Raw genomic sequence first — 21,855 nt, 5'->3', positions numbered from 1 at the left:
TGTGGGGAAACTTTTCCATGGGGTGATATTTTCGTGGGGGGGGGGGCATTTTCCGTGGGATTTTCCATGGGGGCGGATTTTTCACAGGTGGATTTTCCGAAGGGAGGTATTTTCTGCGGGGAAATTTTCCAGGGGAGGACGGTGGTCCCAGGTTGAAATATTTCAACACATTCGTCGAGTCATCAAAGCAATAAATAGAAGAAATCAGACGCCAAATGCCGAAACACTACCATTTAATCTGTTTGGATACACCACTGTCATTCCATAGGTTGGGATGAAGGTGCTTCAGCTCCGTTCTTCATCTGGGGAACGCAATGAGTCTTGAAGTACCTCTTCAATAGTTTTCTTGGTTAACCATCATACAAAGCTTTATTTGTACTGGTTTCAAAAAGACAACAGTCAGAATGACCTACATTAAGACATGCCGCACTGATTAAACGAAGAACAGATTTTAAGACGCTGGGTCCTTTATTGGAATGACATCCCGAGTAATACCATTCCTAGAAACCCGTTTGTTGAACCCCTTAAAAATAAAGTAAGCAGACACAACTCTAGGGAAAAAATATACGTAAATGGTCGACTACTTTGCATACCAAGCCTTAAGTATTTAGAGGCCTGGATTCATGACTTTGTCATAAAAAAGAGTACCATGAATTTCCCATACTTTCTGCCCTAAACTAGGGGTCAATTTAGGGAATGATTGACAATAAAAAAAAACAAAAAAAAAGAAAAAAAAACTGATATATCTGACATGATGTGAACCTTAGGGCAATAAAGCAGTAATTTAAGTGCCTCAATGGGGGCATTTTAGACATAAATTGCCAACAAAGTCGGTGCCGAAATTGTATTAGAACAACGCAAATTTGAGGGGCCACCCCCTTTTATAATCGTGTACACCTTATTATGCATGTTCCGCAGGGCTGAAGTATTTGCCACTTGTAATGCAACGATCGTCTTGGGTTGTAATAAGAGGAGTGATGTGGTACAAATGTATAACGCCCTATGATGTACAACAACTGGCGGAGAGTGAGTGGTCCCTAAGACTAGTATTAGTAGAGTATGGGATATAGTGTTGCGATGTTTTAACAGAGCTAGATGAAGACCACCCGTCAATTACATCGTAAAAGCTGAACATTGTAAAATAATAAACCCACAAAAGTGAAAAAAAAACCTGGTAAATTATGATTGAAAACGGGACTTTTTCATGATGACCTTTGGTCGTTCACAACAGGTTTTAAATAATCTTGTTTAAACCAGTATTTTTTCAGAATGCACATATGCTATTCCCAACCCAAAGAATTAATTAGTCCTAGATTTTAGTGGTAAATCAAACAGTTCGTGGTAACGAACTGTCAAAAGAGCGACCCAGCTCAATAGTAAACGAAACTTTAAAAAACTGAATTTTGATGCTAAAAGATACATCTAAAGAATTAGATTTTCATGCTTATGAAATCTAATATATAAGTTTCATCAAATTTAGTCTTTGTCATCAAAAGTTACGAGCCTGAGAAAATTTGTCTTATTTTGGAAAATAGGAGGAAACACCCCCTAAAAGTCATAGAATCTTAACGAAAATCACATCATCGCATTCAGCGTATCAGAGAACCCTCTAGCAAAAATTTCAAGCTCCTATCTACAAAAATGTGGAATTTCGGATTTTTTGCCAGAAGACAAATCACGGGTGCGTGTTCATTTGTTTTTTTTCTTTTCCCCAGGGGTCATCGTATCGACCAAGTGGTCATAGAATGTCGCAAGAGGGTTCATTCTAACGGAAATGAGAAGTTCTAGTGCCCTTTTTAAGAAACCAAAAAATTGGAGGCCACCTAGGCCCCCTCCCACGCTCATGTTTTCCCAAAGTCAATGGATCAAAATTTTGAGATAGTCATTTTGTTCCGCATAGTCGAAAACCACAATAACTATGTCTTTGGGAATGACTTACTCCCCCACAGTCCCTGGGGGAGGGGCTGCAATTTACAAACTTTGACCAGTGTTTACATACAGTAATGGTTATTGGGAAGTGTATAGACGTTTTCAGGGGAATTTTTTTGGTCCGGGGGTGGGGTTTAGGGAAGGGGGCTATGTGGGAGAATCTTTCCTTGGAGGAATATGTCATGGGGGAAGAGAAATTCAATGAAAAGGGCTCATGATTTTTTAGCAATACTATAAAAAAAGAACAATGAAAAAATAAATATGAAAAAGTTTTTTCAATTGAAAGTAAGGAGTAGCATTGAAACTTAAAACGAACAGAGATTATTGCGCATATGAGGGGTTCTAAAAATACTTTAGCATAAAGAGCGAGGTATTTAGGAGGAGATAAATACCTCGCTCTTTATGCTAAAGTATTTTTAGTAATTTCAACTATTTATTCTACGGCTTTTCTGATTCAGGGGTCATTCTTAAAGAATTGGGACAAAACTTACGATTTAGTGTAAAGAGCGAGGTATGAACGAGGGTACAAACCCCCTCATATACAAAATAAAAATATAAGAATATAAAAGTTTGTTACGTAAGTTAATTCTTAAGTTACGTATATTTTTTACTAATAAAAACGTTGGTTAAAAATTAAAAGTTCCACTTGCCTTTTTAAGTAACCGAAAAATTGAAGGGCAACTAGGCCTCCTTACCCACCCCTTATTTCTCAAAGTCGTCTGATCAAAATTAAGAGAAAGCCATTTAGCCAAAAGAAGAATTAATATGCAATTTTCATTTTAATAATTTATGTGCGGAGAGCCAAAATAAACATGCATTAATTCAAAAACGCTCAGAAATTACTTAAAAAAACTAGTTTTTTTTTTAACTGAAAGCAAGGAGCGACATTAAAACTTAAAACGAACAGAAATTACTCCGTATGTGAAATGGGTTGTCCCCTCAGCAATCCCTCGCTCTTTACGCTAAAGTTTGACTCTTCGCCACAATTCTACTTTTTAAAACAATTAAAAACTTTAGCGTAAAGAGCGAGGCGTTGAGGAAGGGACAACCCATTTCATATACGGAGTAATTTCTGTTCGTTTTAAGTTTCAATGTCGCTTCTTACTTTCAGTTGAAAAAAACTAGTTTTTTTTTTATGTAATCTTAGTATTGACCCAAGCATAAAAGAAAAATCCCTTATTACATTTTGAATAAATGAGAAGTACGAAATTTGGTAAATGTTTTACTGAATAACTGTGAAGATTGAGGAATCCTAGGTTTTAACGTTACACCCTTGGACTGACCAAAACACTTACAGAGTATTCCGAACGACCTAGTAAATTATTCTGCTTTCAGCCACGTAGGCCAGGGAAGTGGGTGGATCCAGTTTTAAAGAAAGGGAGAGATTAGGAGTGAGAAATTAGGAGGGAAGGAGAGAGAGGGAGAGAGAAAGTATCAAATAGGAATTGGTAGCATGAGGAAACAAAGTTTACAATATATTTTTGAAAATATGTGAAGAGACCACGAATAAATAATGTGAGAAGAATCTATATGCCTCACCAGAAACAATTTATCTGTATTCAAGGAGGGGACGCTCTTTAAACCTCTTCCAAAAAACATCTGGGAATGTACTTTTGTTTAGTATCAGACAATCTAGGAATAAGATTCTGCCTCATTCTCAAAGTTTGTCCTAGGGGTACCTACGAGCAACAGCTTCATAGTTTTTTACGACCTAATAGGATTATTAAAGGATCCAAGTCTAAGGTAAAGTATTCTAACCAAACTGTGAACAAGAAATTTATAGTGTAGCAAGATATAAGATATTTATATTTATATATAGATATGTCATTCATATTTCGATACGATATACAGATATACTATATTGATATAAGATTATTAATGAGCTAGGAAGCTCAAAATGAGTTTCTTATGACAGACAAATTAAGATATAAGCATCAAGCATCAACGGCAAATGGAAATGACCCATTTGATTTGTACACACCTCTTTTTTTTATTTATGTAGCTTTTTATGAATCTTGAAAAAAAAACAAAAGGTGAGACCACTCCACCCCTAGGTTTTGAAAAATGCCTCTTTGAATTCTTATTAAAAGACAAACACAACTCTTTGCTCCACCCCCCCCCCTTCGTTTTACGGAATGGCGTCACTGACAGATATTACAAAATAGATTCAACATGAAGGTAGAAAAACTGCAAAGTTAGCTAATAAGCGGTTTAAAAAAAGGAGAAACAATTTTTTTTAGCCATCTAAGACACATAAAAAGACGAGCTTTACACAAAATATTGGTGAAAAATTTATTAAAAGAAAACTTAAGATTGATACCAACAGCGACTTATTATGGCTACAGATGTTGTTGCAACCTAATAAAGGACGAACCACGGCCCATAGTAACCAAAAATCAAAAAAAGGTGTTTTAAAAAAAATGGCTGGTGAGAAATATTGGCATTTGAAGCTGATTCAGGAATGCTAACCATTATTTAAATTAATCTTAATAGCAAATTGTTATTTTGAAAACACATCTTTGTGTAAGCATAATTTATATGAAGAAACTAGTAGATAGTAGGCATAGTAGATACAAAAATTTATATTGCCGAGAGAAAGTTTCCGAGCGAAAAAAGTCTTTTCACAAATTAAAAAAAAAGTCAAGCTTGGAATAAAGTCAAAGCTATCCTACATTGGCTCAAGAAAGATGCATTTAATTTTGAAAATAAATTTGGGAATTTTTTATTTTTTTTACAGAATATTTCTTGAGTTTCGTACATTTATCAAAATTAATCTTAATAGCAAATTGTTATTTTGAAAACAAATCTTTGTGTAAGCATTGTTCTTTATATGAAGAAATTTCAAAGTAAGGCATAGTAGATAGAAAAATTATATTGCCGAGAGAAAATTTCCGAGCGAAAAAAGTCTTTTCACAAATTAAAAAAAAAGTCAGGCTTGGAATGAAGTCAAAGCTATCCTACATTGGCTCAAGAAAGGTGCAGTTAATTTTGAAAATAAATTTGGGATTTTTTCTTTTGCAGAATATTTTTTGAGTTTCATACATTTATAAAAAAAAAGGCTTACAGTGCAAATTTAATGAACTTTTCCCTCCCTCTAGGATCACAATTTTTTCAAGTAATCCAGATCCTTAGACTATCTAGTATAGCATTGCTTTATCACATTAAATATTTATCCACGGAAATTTTAATCTTGAAATTGCTTAATTATGTATAAAATACTCTGTGTTCAGGGTTGCCATAGGTAGAACATTTATGGTACTGTATCTGTAAGATTATTTTCTTGTTTTTTTCGATTTTGTTCAATGAATATTCAAAAAGGGGGAATTTTTCGATGAAAATACCAAACAACATGTTTTTCAAGATTTATTGGAAAGGGTGTCAAAACATCGAGGACTTAAACTGTTGCAAATCCTCCAGCTCTCTGTAATCTGGATTTATTTCTAATTTCAAAAATCCCCACCGTATGATATTAATTTTCTACATTCTTCCAGTAAGGCTTGAAACTCACTGCCTCTCATATAAATGTTAGATTATCAAGAAACCATGGATTTTCTATTAGACTTCACTATATATCTTGTTGCTAGATCTTATTTCTAGCAAAATACATGGGCCGACGTGTTCCTCAATTACATTGGCTATCTAACTAAATTAGCCCGCCCGCGTTTAATTTTTTTTATTAAAATATAAAAAATATGCATTTTTGTATTTTGTAAGAATTATTTCTGTTTTGTTGGAATTTTTGGATTATGTTTGAATTTTTTGTATTCTATGAGAAGCATTGGGATGTTGTTAGAACTTTTGTGTTTTGTAGCAAGTATTTTGTCTTCTGCACCAACTATTTTACATTCTCTTAGAACTATTTTAGAATTTTGCATAGTATTTTTGTATTTCATAACAATACTTTTTTATTTCGTACAAATTATTTGGATTATGAATGAGCCTTTTGTATTCTACAAGAAGTATTTGGGATGCGGTTAGAATTTGTAGGTTTTATAGCAAGTATTTTGTGTTCTAAAACAACTATTTTCCATTCTGCTAGAAGTATTTTAGAATTGCGTAAATCAATTTTGTATTTCCTAAGAATATTTTGTTTTGTTTTGTAGGAATTATTTTGGATTATGTTTAAACTGTACATTAGTCTTGATTTCTACAGTTTGGTGTGGATTTATATTGTTTAGTCTTGATTTCTATGTATTTGTTTTGATTTCTAAATATTGTTCTGGATTTGTACAAGCGAGATAGCTAGACCCCTAAATTAAGGGCCTAAAAATCTTTCTGTATCTACGATTTGTTCAGAATGAGGTGTTTTTTAAGGTATATGTAAAGATTTTCAGCAGTCGTTAGCAATTACAAAAAGCCAGACCCCTAAATTAAGGGGTTTATAAATCTTTTTGTACCTACGATTTATTTAGAATGTTATTAAGAATCGTTAGAAATTAAGAGACAGTCAGATTCCTTAAATGAAGGCCTGTAAGTCTTTTTGTATATACAATTTCTTTAGAATGAAGTGTAATGTGGTATAATAAAGGGTTTTAGCAGTCCTTAACCATTGGATATTTTTTGCCAGAAATATCTGAAAATGCCTTAGGAATTGATGCATCATTTTTAACAGCAAAATATCTGGAAAATGTCTAATACCGATGAAGGGGTGCCAAGGGGCAAGTCACAGTGTGAAACGGTGGCGTGACTTGACATACTGTATCACTAAGGGTTGGCTTGCGAAGAACATGAATCAATGGCTTTAAATCATATTTTATCATGAAAATATTTGGAAAATGTCTTGGGAATGATGTATCATCATGGTGTCATTGGGTAGCCACATATTGTCTCGGTGGCGTAAATTGCTTGGACTAACATGTTCTACAGCTTAAAGTTAAGGTTAGAGAACTTATATAAAATTTTCAGCGGTGAGGTGACTGAAATCTAACACCCAGTCAAAGAAATGAGGGATTTTCATTAAGACTCCTCAGAATACCTCTTAAAAACATTGAAATTTATCTATAATAGGAACCCCCCCTCTGGAATTGGTTGCTAGGGTGGGATAGCTACATTTTGTCACAGTGGCGTGAATTGTTTGGACTAGCATTTTCAAGAGCTTAAAGTTAAGCTGAGAGGTGTTAAAAGAATTTTTTGAGTGAGGGGGGAGTGAAATTTAACGCTCTGTCAAAGAAACAAGGTATTTTCATTAAAAGCACTCAAAAATATCTTAATATGGCTTAAATTTATCTCTAACGAAATAACGCGAAATTTGAAGAGAAAATATTATTCAAATGTGCGCTTGTCAAGCGGGGGTACATAGTCTTGGCTCAAACAAACGAGACATTTTCATTAAAAGCCCTTAAAAATATCTCAATGTGGCTAAAATTTACCTCTAACGAGATTATGTGAAATTTCACGAGAAAATATTCAAATGTGCGCTTGTCAACCGGAGGTGTCTAGTCTTGGCCACATTGAAAGATTTTCATTTTCATTTCATTTCATTTTCAGATTTTCAAGCGTCATTTTCATTAAAAGATCTCAGAAATAGCTCCTAAAAGGGCCTATATTTAACTCTAATACCAACCCTCCTCTTTGGAATTCGTTGCTAGGCCCACCAACTTTCTTGAATTCATGGTTTTTTGCTTATATTTTATCCTATGTCACGTTTTTTTCACGTTTTATTTTTTCTCCGAAGTTGAGTTTTAACTGCCTTTTCTGTGTCTTCATAATGCTTTGTAAATTTGTTTTATTTGTATAAAAGATTGCATCCGTTAGGTTTATTGATCCAGGATAAAACTTCAATATATCTCATTCAAGAATGCCCTTCATATAAGTGTAAAATTCTGTGCAGTAAAGAGAAAAAGGAAAAACTTTTGATCATGTATGATGCTGCATTATATTCTAGCCATAATGGTACTCTCACTTTTATTTATTTCTGATAGTACATTCAGGTTCCAATAGAGTAAAAGACTCTATTACTAAAAAATATGTTATAAAAAAGCCGCAACATTATCTGATAACACCCCTTAAAGTATTTCTTAACATGCAGGTGCATACCAAGTGAAAGCAATTTCTAGTAATCAATTTTCCCCTCTGCGTGTCAATTATTGCACCTATTTGGCAATACGTAATTCATTTAATCATTCTAGTATGCACGAACAAGGGATTCTCCTTGCGTGCAATAGGTTATCATGTAGAATGTATTAGCAGAATCAAAATTTTTCCCCGCACCCTTAGGTTTTTAATCATGACAATCAAAGAAAACGTGATTTGGTGGGAGCCCCTGAAGGTTTTTCCCTGCCCCTTAGGTTTTTAAGTAATTAACACAAGCATCTCTTAGAAAACACTCCCTATGACGTAATTAACACCTGAATCTTTTAGAAAACATTCCCTATGACATAACATGTACCTGCTGGCTGTCATAGAATGACGGGGCAGGGCTCCCATGAAGAGCTTGGTTAGGGCTCCCATGAAAAGCGGGGATAGAGCTCCCATGGAGCCTGGAACCCTGTCACTACTGTCAAATGATAACCCCTACTAATAGATGCCCTGATTAAATTACTGTATTGCCACCCCTCTCCCCATAGTGACTTCGGATCAATTCTAGCCCCAGAAAGAACAGAAAAAGAAAATTGGCTCTTATTTTGAATAACATATTGGTGAAATCTGTTAACCTATTACAGTATATGTCAGATAACAAGAATTTAATGCCGAACCATCCCTGTTTCCTAGAATGGCTGACAGAAAGGAGTCGTTCACATCGTTTTTGGCTGACATCAAGGGACCTACATTGAACTGCTGCTGAGATCCAACTGCCCCTTCTAAATGATGTGCTCCTACTGACTCCAAATAGACCCCTTCCGTTCCCCGAGCTATGAGTTGTATGAAGCTGGACCAAATTTGAGTGGTAACTCACAAAAGTGGAAACTGGCACTAGTTCAAGGAGGCACACTCGTGCCTCTTTAAAGAGGCGAACCACGACAATGTTAAGCGATCTTCGGTTTCAGTGGTCGCAGAGGGATGGGAAGGGATGCATTTTGTAGCCCGAGCTCCAACTAAGAAACCTGCCAAATTTCATCCCCCTCCGACTTTTTCTTTTTCTCCGACTCTTTAAGAAAACTTTGTTTTCTTAAAGAGTTAAAGAGGCTGCGTCCCAAAGTCGAACCTTAAAACGTACAGGAATTAGGAGAGGCAGTCCTAATTCCTGTACGAGGAGTACAGGAATTATTAAATTACATCCACCATGGATTGTAGAAAAACGTGCAGAAATAATATGAAAAAAACTTCATTTTCTTAAAGAGTTAAAGAGGCTGCGTCCCAAAGTCGAACCTTAAAACGTACAGGAATTAGGAGAGGCAGTAGGGGGGCTGGCGCCCCCCAAAACCCCCGCTTTTAAAGACTCTTTTGTACAGGTTTTTTTTTTGTGGGGGGACTTCATTGTTACTAATTACTAGTTTCGGCGGAATGGTTCTCCTGTCCTCTTGTGTTTAACATTTTTCGAAGTTATTCCATTGTTCATTCATTTCAATTTTTTGTTAATTAAAAGAGGGCCTTTCCGAAGCCAAGAGCGGGGGGTTAGGGGGGCGGTAGCCCACCACAACAAAAAACCTGTACAAAAGAGTCTTTAAAAGCGGGGGGTTTGGGTGGGCGGCCGCCCCCCTACTGCCTCTCCTAATTCCTGTACGTTTTAAGGTTCGACTTTGGGACGCAGCCTCTTTAACTCTTTAAGAAAACGAAGTTTTTTTCGTATTATTCAACAAAAAGATCACCAATACCATCCTGTGTTTGGCATTTTTGGTATTTTTTCAACTTCGTTGCTGTGTGCTTTTTCAGAAACAGATATGATTCTTATTGCTACACTAATTTTGCCAGTTACTCTAATTAGCCTACATTAATCTTGTTTTATTATTAAACCTACAATATGTCAAAAAACGTCAAACGATAACGTCAGTGAAGTTTTTGTCAGCCTACCGCCAGTTTTAAATCTTATAAGCTACCCAAACTGATTGAGCTGGACTTGATCCAGTCTAGTTCTTAGTGTCTTCATGCCCAAATTGCGCAACCAACACGTTATTTTTTACCTTGGCTTCTTTTTTAACCGTTTTTTTTCGTATTATTGACTCAGTGAAAACCTCTCAACCAAAAGATGTAAATATTAATTTTAAATAAAAATTTTATTTGAAATGCTTCAAAATAAAAGCTAAATTGGAAAAAAACATGATAATCTGATTGATAGAAAGACGCTGCAAATATAGAGTCATTGTTCCGCTGTTTTCTTTATCCTAGGACTGCACAGTCAGAAAAACACCATAATATTTGGAAAGATCATAAAATGAGGAATCTAATGGTCCTAATTTTATTTTAATAGCGTGTTTTCTTCGGGATATTGTCAACCACAGCAAATTCGATCTTTCTTAACCTAAATTAATCTGCTGCAGGTGTTGACTTGAAATTGGATTGTTTTGACTTAAGTGAAGTTAGTATTGTACAATAGAATAACTAACTTGAATGAGGTTTGACTTACATGGGGGTTGAGTCAAAAAGGGGTCTAGTTGAACGGGGTTAGAGTTAAATGAGGGTTAAAATATACAAGGATTGAGTTGAATAAGGTTTGAATTACATAGGGACCGAGTTGAATAGGGTCCAGTTGAATGGGTTGAGTTGAATGGGGTCGAATTAAACAGGTGTTGAGCTACGCTGGAGTCACTTGGCACAGTCTACCTCTAGAACCAAGTCTCTGTAGCTGTGAAATTTCTGAAAATGTTATAGAAATAAAAATGTCACTGAAAAAGGAAAATCGAAATTTTAGCATTTTCAAATTGCCCTATCCCAAACTATTTCCTTGAATTTTAAAAGAGATACAGAATTTGTATCTTGGGTTCTGAAGACAGCAGTCTATGTTTTTCGGGAATCCAACATTACAAGATTACTAAGAAGTCATTTTCGGAGCTACTGAATTTTTTGGTGTTTCTTGTTTATATTAATGATAGTTTGACTCTTTCTCTTAACTGTACTTTTTAAAACAGTAAAAAACTTTAGCGTAAAGAGGGGGCCTTGAGAAGGAAAAGCCCCTTTCATGTACGGAGTAGTTTCTGTTCGTTTCAGTTTTAATGTCGCTCCTTACTTTCATTTAAAAAAAAACTGTTTTTTTTTTAATTTCTGGACGTTTTTGGATTAATGCATGTTTTGATCTTGGCTCTCCGTACATAAATAATTAAAACAAAATTTGCATATTAATTTTTTTGGCTAAATGGCTTTTTCATAGTTTTAATCGGAAGATTTTGAGAAAAAAGGAGCGAGGGAGGAGGTCTAGTTGCACTCCAATTTTTTTCGTTAGAATGAGCCCTTTCGCGACATTCTAGGACCACTGAGTCGATACGATCGCCCCTGGGGAAAAAAACAAAAACAAATAAACACGCATCCGTTATTTGTCTTCTGGCAAAAATGTGAAATTCTACATTTTTGTAGATAGGGGCTTGAAACTTCTACAATAGGGTTCTCTGATACGCTGAATCTGATGGTGTGATTTTCGTATGACTTTTAGAGGGTGTTTCCTCCTATTTTCTAAAATGAGGCAAATTTTCTGAGGCTCAGAACTTTTGATGGGTAAGACTAATTTGATGAAACTTACATATTTAAAATCGGCAATAGAATGCGATTCTTTTGATGTAACTATTGGTATCAAAATTCCATTTTTTAGAGTTTCGGTTACTATTGAGCCGGGTCGCTCCTTATTCCATATGGATAGTAAAAATCAATTTCTAATTTATTTTTTTCTGGACAGTTCACAAATTCCATGGGAAATCCGGCTTACAAAGCAAAAATCCCATTTCTTCCAAAGCCAAGCTTAGGAGGATAACTCCAATGGAAGAGAAACTCAATTTGGATAGCCTAGCCTTACCCTGCTGGTCTTGTTACAGGCCAAATTAGAAGATAATCCGTTGTTTTATTCCCTTCATACGGAACAAATTTGACACAGGTCAATAAGCCAAGTGTATGCACAGCTGTTTGTATAATCTGCTTCTCTGTGGGAGCTAAAAAAAAAAATCTAAAATCAAAATTAGAGTCAATTTTCAGCTTTTTTGGCATTTACGAAACCTCATTAGTTATGCCATGTCTAGACACACCATATCAGATAACTTAAATTCAGAAGGTATTTGGTGGTAGTGGTTAGTTGCTGGAATATGCTCAGATTAATTTTATTCTGTTACGAATAAAGGTCGGTTTATCAGTAAAGGGTTAATTTCATACCACCTGGAGAAAGAAGGAATGCAAAGAAAGAGGGGAAGAGGAGAGTAAATGAAGACGAAAAAACATATGTAAGAAGATCTAAACAAGAATCTCTAATCAAGAACATGGGCAGAAATGGTGTGCTCTATGATAAAAATGGCTATCGGTTAAAAACAATATTTCGGTCGTTTAAACAAAAAATACGAATAGTGGCAACAATAACAAGTTTGAACCACAATTTTGGAACACATCTTTTTAGCCACTTGGTCAATTTCTAGAATTAACGAATGTGTTTTTTCAGTCAAAGTACGTATCGTGCATTAATAATGAACCAAGAAAATAAAAACAAGATACGATTCCTTTTTTTTTGGGGGGGGGGGGGGGGTATTAGTTAATAAAACACCAAAAATAGGCCTAATATATTGGCATATGGATTTAATATGATTGAAGAAGAAATATTGGCGGATCAAGGGAATCTCCCCCTCCCCACCAAGCAAAAAAATTATGGCACCCTCTTATCCTGTTTTTCTTCTTTTTTTTTACTCATTTTTGTTAGAGTAAATTTGTCAATTTGGTCAGTTATTGGCACCTTTGTCACATTGCCCCCCCCCAAAAAAAAGGATTCTCTCACTGGCACTGTTGTCACATTGGGCCTCCCCCAAGATTTTGCTCTAGACCCGCCCCTGAGAAGAAAAGTCTTGACATACCAGGCGAGGAGTTTACATGCCAGATGGCTCCCTATTTCTTTACTTACATGCCTAGCGGTATTTCTCCTTGTTTAGATTTTTTCTTTTTTAAAGTTAATGATGTCAAAATTTCCAATGAAAAGTCGGGTATTTTCAGTAAAGTCACCAATCTCTGACAACATGAAAGTCAATTTTAGTGTCACAGCATATTCCGTACTTTGGGTAATTCCTGTTCATTTGAAGCTTGGATCTCACTCTTTCAAACAGTTCGTGGTAATGAACTGCAAGTAAGGAGCGACTCGGCTCAATAGTAACCGAAACTCTATAAAACGTGATTTTGATATCAATGGATACATCAAAAGAACCAGCTTATTATTCCAAATACATAAGATTAAATTAGGGTTAGTTCTACCCATCAGAAGTTACAAGCCTGAGAAAATAATTTTTTCAGGCCTTATTTTTGAATTGGGAAAAAACACCCCTTAAAAGTCAAGGAATCTTGATAAAAATTACACCATTGGATTCAGCGTACCTGAGAAGCCTATTGCAAAAGTTTCAAGTTCCAATATACAAATTGTGGAATTCCGTACTTTTGCCAGAAGATCACGGATGAGTGTTTATTTGTTTATTTGTTTTTTTTTCAGGGGTGATCGTATTGAAATATTGGTCCTATAAAATCGGGAGAGGAGGCATTGGAACGGAAATTAAAAATTCTAGAGGCCTTTTAAGTGACAAAAGAGATTGGAGGGCATCTGGCCACCCTCCCACGCTCATTTATTTTCCCTAGCTATTTGATCAAAATTTTGAGATATCCATTTTGTTCAGTATAGTCTAAAGGCTAGATAAATATGTCTTCAGGGATAAATTGACCCCCACAGTCCGTCGGAAGAGGTCTGTAAGCTATGAAAATTGCCTATTGTTTATGTATAGTAATTACTATTTGGAAGCATACAGACGTTTTTCGGAGGGTGGGATTTTGTGCTTGGCGTGGATTTCTATTGGGACAATCTTCCTCGGGGGGGGGGGGAATTTCTGAGGGGGGTGAATTTTCCAGCGAAAATTTTACACTGAGGGGATTTGACAGAAATTGGATTCGAAATTTTTTAATTGTCTTTCATTCTATTTGCCAACTCAGTTTTGCATGTAGAGATGTTCCAGAGGAAATATCCGGGTGTTATTTTTCAAAAGTTTTGATTTCTGGAAAAAAAAATTATGGAAGGGGGCATTTCCAGAGTGATTGAGAAACCGATTAGAGATTAAAGTCTTTTTAAAATTAAAGTATGCTAAGGATGATTTTTCAGGCTGAATCGTCTGCAAAAATTTTACGAACAGGGGAGATTTTCATCGAGGATGGAACTGTCTGGAGGACACTTGACGACCGGGGGGGGGGTGCACTTTACGTCGGATGACATTCTCACGGAGGAGTTTTCCGTGAGGGGGTATATTTCATGGAGGGTGAGCCAGATTTATCTGTACTAATTGAAAAACGAACAGAAACTAAATAAGAAAAACAAGTTTTTTAACTGAAAGTAAGGAGCACCATTAAAACTCAAAACGAACAGAACGCTAAAGTTTGACTGTCCCATTTTTTTAAGGACGGCTACTGAAACACAGGGGCCCGTTTAACTTGAATAGGAAACTTTTTTTTTAAAGTACTAGCAGCTTTAGCGTAAAGATCAAGGTATTGAGGAGGGGGCAATCCTTGCCCCCTCCTGGCAATACGGAATAATTTCTGTTCGTTTTGAGTTTTAATGTTGCTCCTCGCTTTCAGTTATTTTTTTTATTTTATTTAAAAATGGTATTTTTTTAATGGCAATACTTCCCAAGAAATATACTTTCAAATATAGGAGGCTGGGCACAAGCCCCTATGCCTCCATTTTTTACCGCTGTGCATAAGACGTACCGTGGGCAAAATGAGTGCCATGGGATACGTGGCACAGAATATATTTTTGAGATTACATAAATGGTTTAACTAAAGCTTCAAGAAGGAAGGAATAGTTGAAAGGGATTAATGGCTGATTGCCGTAGACTGTCTGACAGCGGTCTGAAGACCCACAAACGACTTTTTTTTTTAGTATTTTTTGATGATTTCCATAAAATAATAAACTTTTAGTAAATTTTTTCTTGAGTTTCAAACCCCTTGTATTACCAGTCACCCTGTTTTATCCTAAAACCTAGAGACGTTGCATAGGGAGCTACTGCTTTCCCCAGCTGCTTCCTGAGGGGTTTTGAGAACCTGTGTACGGTTCTTTTTTCTGTTTCCGATGCTAACCTTCATCCTTCTCCATGAAGGTTTTGACCTCCTTAAATAACTGTATTGTGTTTGCATCAAGTATTGGGTGCTATAGGGGCGTAATTTGCGATGGGGCAGAGGGCGTAATCTGCTATGGGCAAGGGGGTTGGGGCAACTGCCCCCTCCAGGCCTCAGTTTCCCCCCCACCCCAGCTAAAATTTATTTTCTGTAAAAAATCTTGTCAAAATTAAGATAGACGTGCATATTTCAATATTCAGAGAAGCAGGTCAGTTTTGTTTAGTATATCTTTGCCTTTATGGTAATATAAGACTCATTTTTCAGTTTTCAGTGACGTTTTCACTTGATTTGGGAAAATTGGCTCCAACTTTGCCCCCCCTCCCGGTATTTTTACGAAATTACGCCACTGGGGTACTGCGTGTCACAACAGACAATGGTACTTCTCAAACAACAATAAGAGTAAAGCAGTATCCCTATGTAACCTCTTTTGAACTTCAATATTCAGACTTCACTATCTAATGACCAATTTTTTTTCTTTATCACTGCAGGAACAACTGGGATACACATAAACGTTTCAAACATGTTACTTATCATTTCCTCAAGCCAGGCAACCTCCTGCAGGGTAGAGGCAAAAAAAAATGGTATGCTTTGTGTACAAGTATATTTATGTGTTTTAAAGCCGATAAAGTCTTATACAAAAACAAAAGAAACTGGAAAAATGAAAGAAAAATGTCTTGTTTATCGGCCTCTAAACCTTTGACACAGAATTACCTTTTGTCAATATTTATCTAGGAGAAGTTGATTTAAAGCTCCAAGAGTAGGTTTATTTGTGTGGAATACCGTGGTTTCCTAGATTTTCTTTTGGTTGTTTCAAAATTAGGAAGTTTTTATGACAGTGCCACCTTTTAGTCAATGCTACCATGTTGAACCGCAAAAATAAATAACTAAAACTAATTAGTTAAACTTGACAACGCTTTTCGTCCGTAAAAAGTTAAGATATTAATAATTTGTCAGTTCCTAAAGACTACTACACCTTCAAAGGACAGCTGCACCTTATTAAGCTATTTGGTGTCATATATTTTAGCTTTGTTTTGCTGATTTTGCAGACATTTTATTCTAAATTTAATGCATGCTATTACCAAAAACTGAATTACTGCAAATGAGGGTCTTTGCTATCAAAAATGGAATTCCTGATTTTTCCTAATTTTTAAGATAAATATGGTTTTGAACGTTTTCACTCAACCAATTCAAAAAATCCTTGGTAATTGAAAGATACATAATAGCAGCTTATCGCTACCACTTTTAAAACGAATCTTTTCTTAGATTACATAAAAAAAAACTAATTTTTTTAGCTGAAAGTAAGGAGCGACATTAAAACTTAAAAAGAACAGAAATTACTCCGTATATGAAATGGGTTGTCCCCTCCACAATCCCTCGCTCTTTACGCTAAAGATTTTAATTGTTTTAAAAAGTAGAATTGTGGCAAAGAGTCAAACTTTAGCGTAAAGAGCGAGGGATTGCGGAGGGGACAACCCATTTCATATACGGAGTAATTTCTGTTCGTTTTAAGTTTTAATGTCGCTCCTTACATTCAGCTAAAAAAATTAGTTTTTTTTAATGTAATTTCTGAACGTTTTGAATTAATGCATGTTTGGTTTTGGCTCTCCGCACATAAATTATTAAAATGAAATTTGTATATTAATTCTTTTTTGGCTAAATGGCTTTCTCTTAGTTTTGATCAGAAGATTTTGAGAAATAAGGGGTGGAGAAGGAGGTCTAGTTGCCCTCCAATTTTTCGGTTACTTAAAAAGGCAACTAGAACTTTTAATTTTTAACGAATGTTTTTATTAGTAAAAAATATACGTAACTTAAGAATTAACTTACGTAACAAACTTTCATAATCTTATATTTTTTATTATGTATACGAGGGGGTTTGTACCCTCGTTAATATCTCGCTCTTTACACTAAATCGCAAGTTTTGTCCCAGTTCTTTAAGAATGACCCCTGAATCAGAAAGGCCGTAGAATAAATAGTTGAAATTACTAAAAATACTTTAGCATAAAGAGCGAGGTATTTATCTCTTCCTAAATACCTCGCTCTTTATGCTAAAGTATTTTTAGAACCCCTCATATGCGTAATAATCTCTGTTTTTTTTAAGTTTCAATGCTACTCCTTCCTTTCATTTGAAAAAAAACTTTTCATGTTTATTTTTCATTGTTTTCTTATAGTAATGCTAGAAAATCCTGCGCCCTTTTCATTGAATTTTTCTTTCCCCATGACAGATTCCTCCAAGGAAAGATCCTCCAACATAGCCCCCTCCCCTCAGCCTCACCCCCAAACAAAATAAAATCCCCCTGAAAACGTCCGTACACTTCCCAATAACCATTACTATATGTAAACACTGGTCAAAGTTTGTAACTTGCAGCCCCTCCCCCAGGGATTGTGGGGGAGTAAGTCATCCCCAAAGACATAGCTATTATGGTTTTCGACTAGGCTGAACAAAATGGCTATCTCAAAATTTTGATTCGTTGACGTTGGGAAAAAATGAGCGTGGGAGGGGGCCTAGATGCCCTCCAATTTTTTTGGTCACTTAAAAAGGGCACTAGAACTTTTCATTTCCGTTAGAATGAGCCCTCTTGCGATATTCTAGGACCACTTGGTCGATACGATGACCCCTGGGAAAAAAAACAAACAAACAAATAAACACGCACCCGTGATTTATCTTCTGGCAAAAAATACAAAATTCCACATTTTTGGAGATAGGAGCTTGAAACTTCTACAGTAGGGTTCTCTGATACGCTGAATCTGATGGTGTCATTTTTGTTAAGATTCTACGACTTTTAGGGGGTTTTTCCCCCTATTTTCTTAAATAAGGCAAATTTTCTCAGGCTCGTAACTTTTGATGGGTAAGGCTAAACTTGATTAAACTTATATATTTAAAATCAGCATTAAAATGCAATTCTTTTGATGTAGCTATTGATATCAAAATTCAATTTTTTAGAGTTTTGGTTACTATTTAGCCGGGTCGCTCCTTACTACAGTTCGTTACCACGAACTGTTTGATTCGCAAGTTCATTCAGTGTCCTAGACCATCCCCTAAATATGGAATAGTTCGCAAGTTTTTAGTTTTATTTGTTCCTTGTCGTAGACAGTTGATATACGCACGAGCCCAAATTCTAATTTATTTGTCTGCTTTGACTAAATATAGCATTGTCCAACAAAATTCTTTTAATATTGATAAGTAAAAAAAAAAATAGTCGAACAAGTATTCAATATACAGTAGCAGCAAAAAATACACTTTTCTGATGGAAATAAAGAGCAAAATCAAAACTCCAAACGAACAAAATTACTGCTTCTCAATCTATGAAAAATATAAACCTCAACACGCCCTAAAAGTTCCAACTTAATAAGACATTTTTTAAGATGTTGCAGATACACCTTTTCAACATACTGCATGCACATAATGTCTTTTGATTTTGTTAAGTATCCTGAAAGTTTCCTTTTAACGTTTCTGAAAATTTTAACTCAAATACTTTTACCCTTTTTGGATATTCAGGGTATGTTAATAACGGGCAAATTGTATAAAATATATACCTTGCCCCAGGGGTTGTGGGTTGTGGGGTCTTCTGCACAGGTATGAATATTGGATCTTTCGACTATTTTAAACAAACTGACTATCACGAATCTTAGTCGGAAGTGAGCGGGAAAGGGCAGCTCGAAAGGATGTATGAGGGGCTGATTGCCCTTCATTAGGTTTGACTCTTAAAAAGAGCTACAGAATTTCAGCTTGCAGTCGAATGAACCCCCTTCAAAGTTTCTATGACAACTCCTTCTATACGAAGCGGCGTGGGGATAAAATAACGCATATAAGGTATATTGCTCCTTACTTGGGCAGCGCTATTGCTCTACCTACAATATGTACCAGCATTAAGGGCTTTGAATTTTAATCTTCCTGTTTGTATAAAAAGTAATGATGAGGAACTTCCATCCCCTTATCACTCGTATGCTAAACAAGCTAACTTACAATCAGAACTAGGATACAAATTCTTAACATTTTCAGAAAAGATTAATAGAATATCAAGTCTTAATTCTATGTGGCCTTGTAAATACCTAACCCCCGCCCTCCTAATTTGCAAATATATATCCATATTATGCAAGACCAATGCATTCTATCACCCACCATTTGTCTTTGTGGCTATGAAACCGGTTGTTTGAGATATAACTTAAGCATAATTCGTGGGAGTGTTTCTTTTGATTACAAGTACCTAATGTCCTTCGTGAAAGAAACTACTCCGTTTCTAACCCTCTCCGCTCATGAAATAGTCCCAAACGAGGCACTTTTCGATAGTATATGGCAGGTTAACATGGCGCTGTCAGTACCGACTTCTAAAAAGCATGGTGCGTAATTCGCCTGTATGTTTTAAGTTTTTGAACTTGCCTCCCTTCCCCTGCTTTGACATATTGTCCTTTTGGAAAATACTGGAAATGCACCTTCATAAACATATTGAACATATCTAATAGTAAATAATATATTTACTGTTTTGAGACTATTCTTCTTGGAAAGCACAGTTGCTATATTACCCATTAGGCAACTCTAATAAATTGATTTAAATTTTTATTACTGATAAATTGTTCCATTGATTTATGTTTAATTTCATATATCTAGGCTGTGTACATCTCACGATTCATTCACAAGCCTTGCCAAATTCTTCAAATGTTTATGATTGTCCTATGAATTACTTATATATTTCCAGATTTTTTTTCTGGATCTGGATTTCGTCCATTTCCTAATCTGCATGTTAATCATTGGGCTGTTAATAATGGTTGTTTCCGACCATAAAATCAAAAAAGAAATGAAAATGTATATCATTCTTAAATTCCCAGAAGGTAACGCTACAACCTATTCTTGAACCGAATAATATTTTGTGAAAACTCTATAGCCTCCGGTAGAGAATTCTACACGTGCGGGCAAAACGCGATAACAAAGATGCTATGAGAACCTTTTTTACACCATAATTCTAAAAATTGTCTGCGAGCCTTATCATCCCCCGTTAGAGGAATCTTCACCTGTGCGCAAAACGCGGGAACATAGATACTCATAGAACCTCTTTTAGGTCATAATTCTAAGGACCTCTTTCTCTACTCTTATTTATAAAGTGATAAAAAAGGACTTACAATACTTGTCACTTATATAATACGGCACAGTTGCATTGTCCCACTTCCTTTCTGGAAATACGTCCCAACGCAGTCCAACTCTCCAAAGTCGGTATGCCTTGTAAAGAGAAGAAAAGAAGAGTATTAGATTACAAAAGTGTGTTGTCTATCAACAGGAGACCACAAATTAGCCAGACCACATATGGCTACCTCCTATTGTTATTGTAATAGTGAGACAGCGATTATTTTGACATTGCGCATAGCATTGATGTATTAGAAATACATAATTAACTTCAATAAATTTGAGATCACACTGGCAAATCATGACAAAACGAAGAAATATAGAATAACGAAGAAAAATTCCCCGCTTCACTGGCTGTTGCACCCCTCGTTTTTTTGTCGTTGCACTACGTTTTCTCGCAGTTAATCCTCATAGCTGATAAGATAAACGGGTGATGTTTTGCTGGACTTCTATGACAAACAAGTATTTCTTGTCACAGGTAGGTGTTATAGGTGTCTCATTTTTATGCGACGCTCATCCAAGTTGTTTTATTTTCTTTCTTTGCAAGGTTGGCGATGGCATCATTTGTTTGTCTAATTTCTCCTAATCCCGGTAATTATAACTGTAGACTACTATCTGCATTGGGAGTTTGTCAAAAAGGCACAGATAAATTTGTTAGTGGCCGACAACGTTGTTTGATAAGACAAGAGGGGGTTTTCTCTATTTGAGACGTTAGCAATTAAAAATAAATATGAAGTGTTGCCATAGCCGTAAAAAGTTGCTAAAGGAGCATGCTAAGCTAAAACTTCCTAGAGGCACAATGGTTTCCACAGATAAAAAGTTGTTTCGCTAATTTGACCATCAACTATTAGAAGTAAAAGTCAAGAGTGGCTTCAGCCCTGAATGCATACTCAACAGACATACCAAGCTCGGTGATTCCATAAATTGTTTGACCATTTGCTGTCAGTCCTTTCATTTATTGCTCTAGATAGCTATCTCTGTCAACACTTAAGCCAAAGAAATACATACATTTCTAGTGGCCACATTCATTCATAACATATGGGGTAGTCTTCTAAATTTAACACGTCAGTAATTAAAAATAAATAAGAAATGTGGCCACAGCCGTAAGCACATGGTTAAAAGCTTACTTACCTAAAACTGTCTAAAAGTAGTATAGGTTCATCAGCTAAAGGACTGTTTTTCGCATCTGAACAATCGACAATTGTAAGTGAAATTCAAAAGTGGCTACCACCGTAAACTCATACTAAACAGATATATAAAGCCTGGTGGTTCTATAAATTGCTTAACCGTTTGCTGTCAGTCATGGTAATTTTAACTCTAGACAGGTACCTGCATTGACTGTTAGCAAAAAAAAGTACGCATATTTCTATTGGCTATATTTATCCATAACACAATGGGTACTATTCTCCATTTAAGACGTCAGCAACTAAAAATAAATAAGAAGTTTGGACACAGCTGTAAGCACATCCAGAAACAGGTATACCAAGCTAAACTCTTTAGAGGTAAGAAGGTTTTGTCAGATAAAGCTTTTTTTCCCATTTGGACAATCAACGACTAAAAATTAATGTCATAAGTTAATGCCAGTACTGGCATGCATGCCAATA

General features: G+C 35.7%; 1 protein-coding gene across 1 annotated transcript in view; it reads right to left on the bottom strand.

The window, feature by feature from the left end:
- LOC136042161 (hatching enzyme 1.2-like) overlaps positions 1 to 21,855 on the bottom strand; it is a 108,578-nt gene that overhangs the window by 42,022 nt on the left and 44,701 nt on the right. Inside the window, exons 4-5 of the mRNA XM_065727088.1 lie at positions 20,251 to 20,347; positions 11,810 to 11,942 (exon numbers count right to left, since the gene is read on the bottom strand). Of these exons, the coding sequence (XP_065583160.1) occupies positions 11,810 to 11,942; positions 20,251 to 20,347 (230 nt within the window). The remainder of the gene's footprint in view (positions 1 to 11,809; positions 11,943 to 20,250; positions 20,348 to 21,855) is intronic.

This window comes from Artemia franciscana, unplaced genomic scaffold, assembly GCF_032884065.1.
Source record: "Artemia franciscana unplaced genomic scaffold, ASM3288406v1 PGA_scaffold_73, whole genome shotgun sequence".
In the NCBI taxonomy this organism is placed as follows: Eukaryota; Metazoa; Arthropoda; class Branchiopoda; order Anostraca; family Artemiidae; genus Artemia; species Artemia franciscana.
This window is presented reverse-complemented; position numbering and strand designations above follow the sequence as displayed.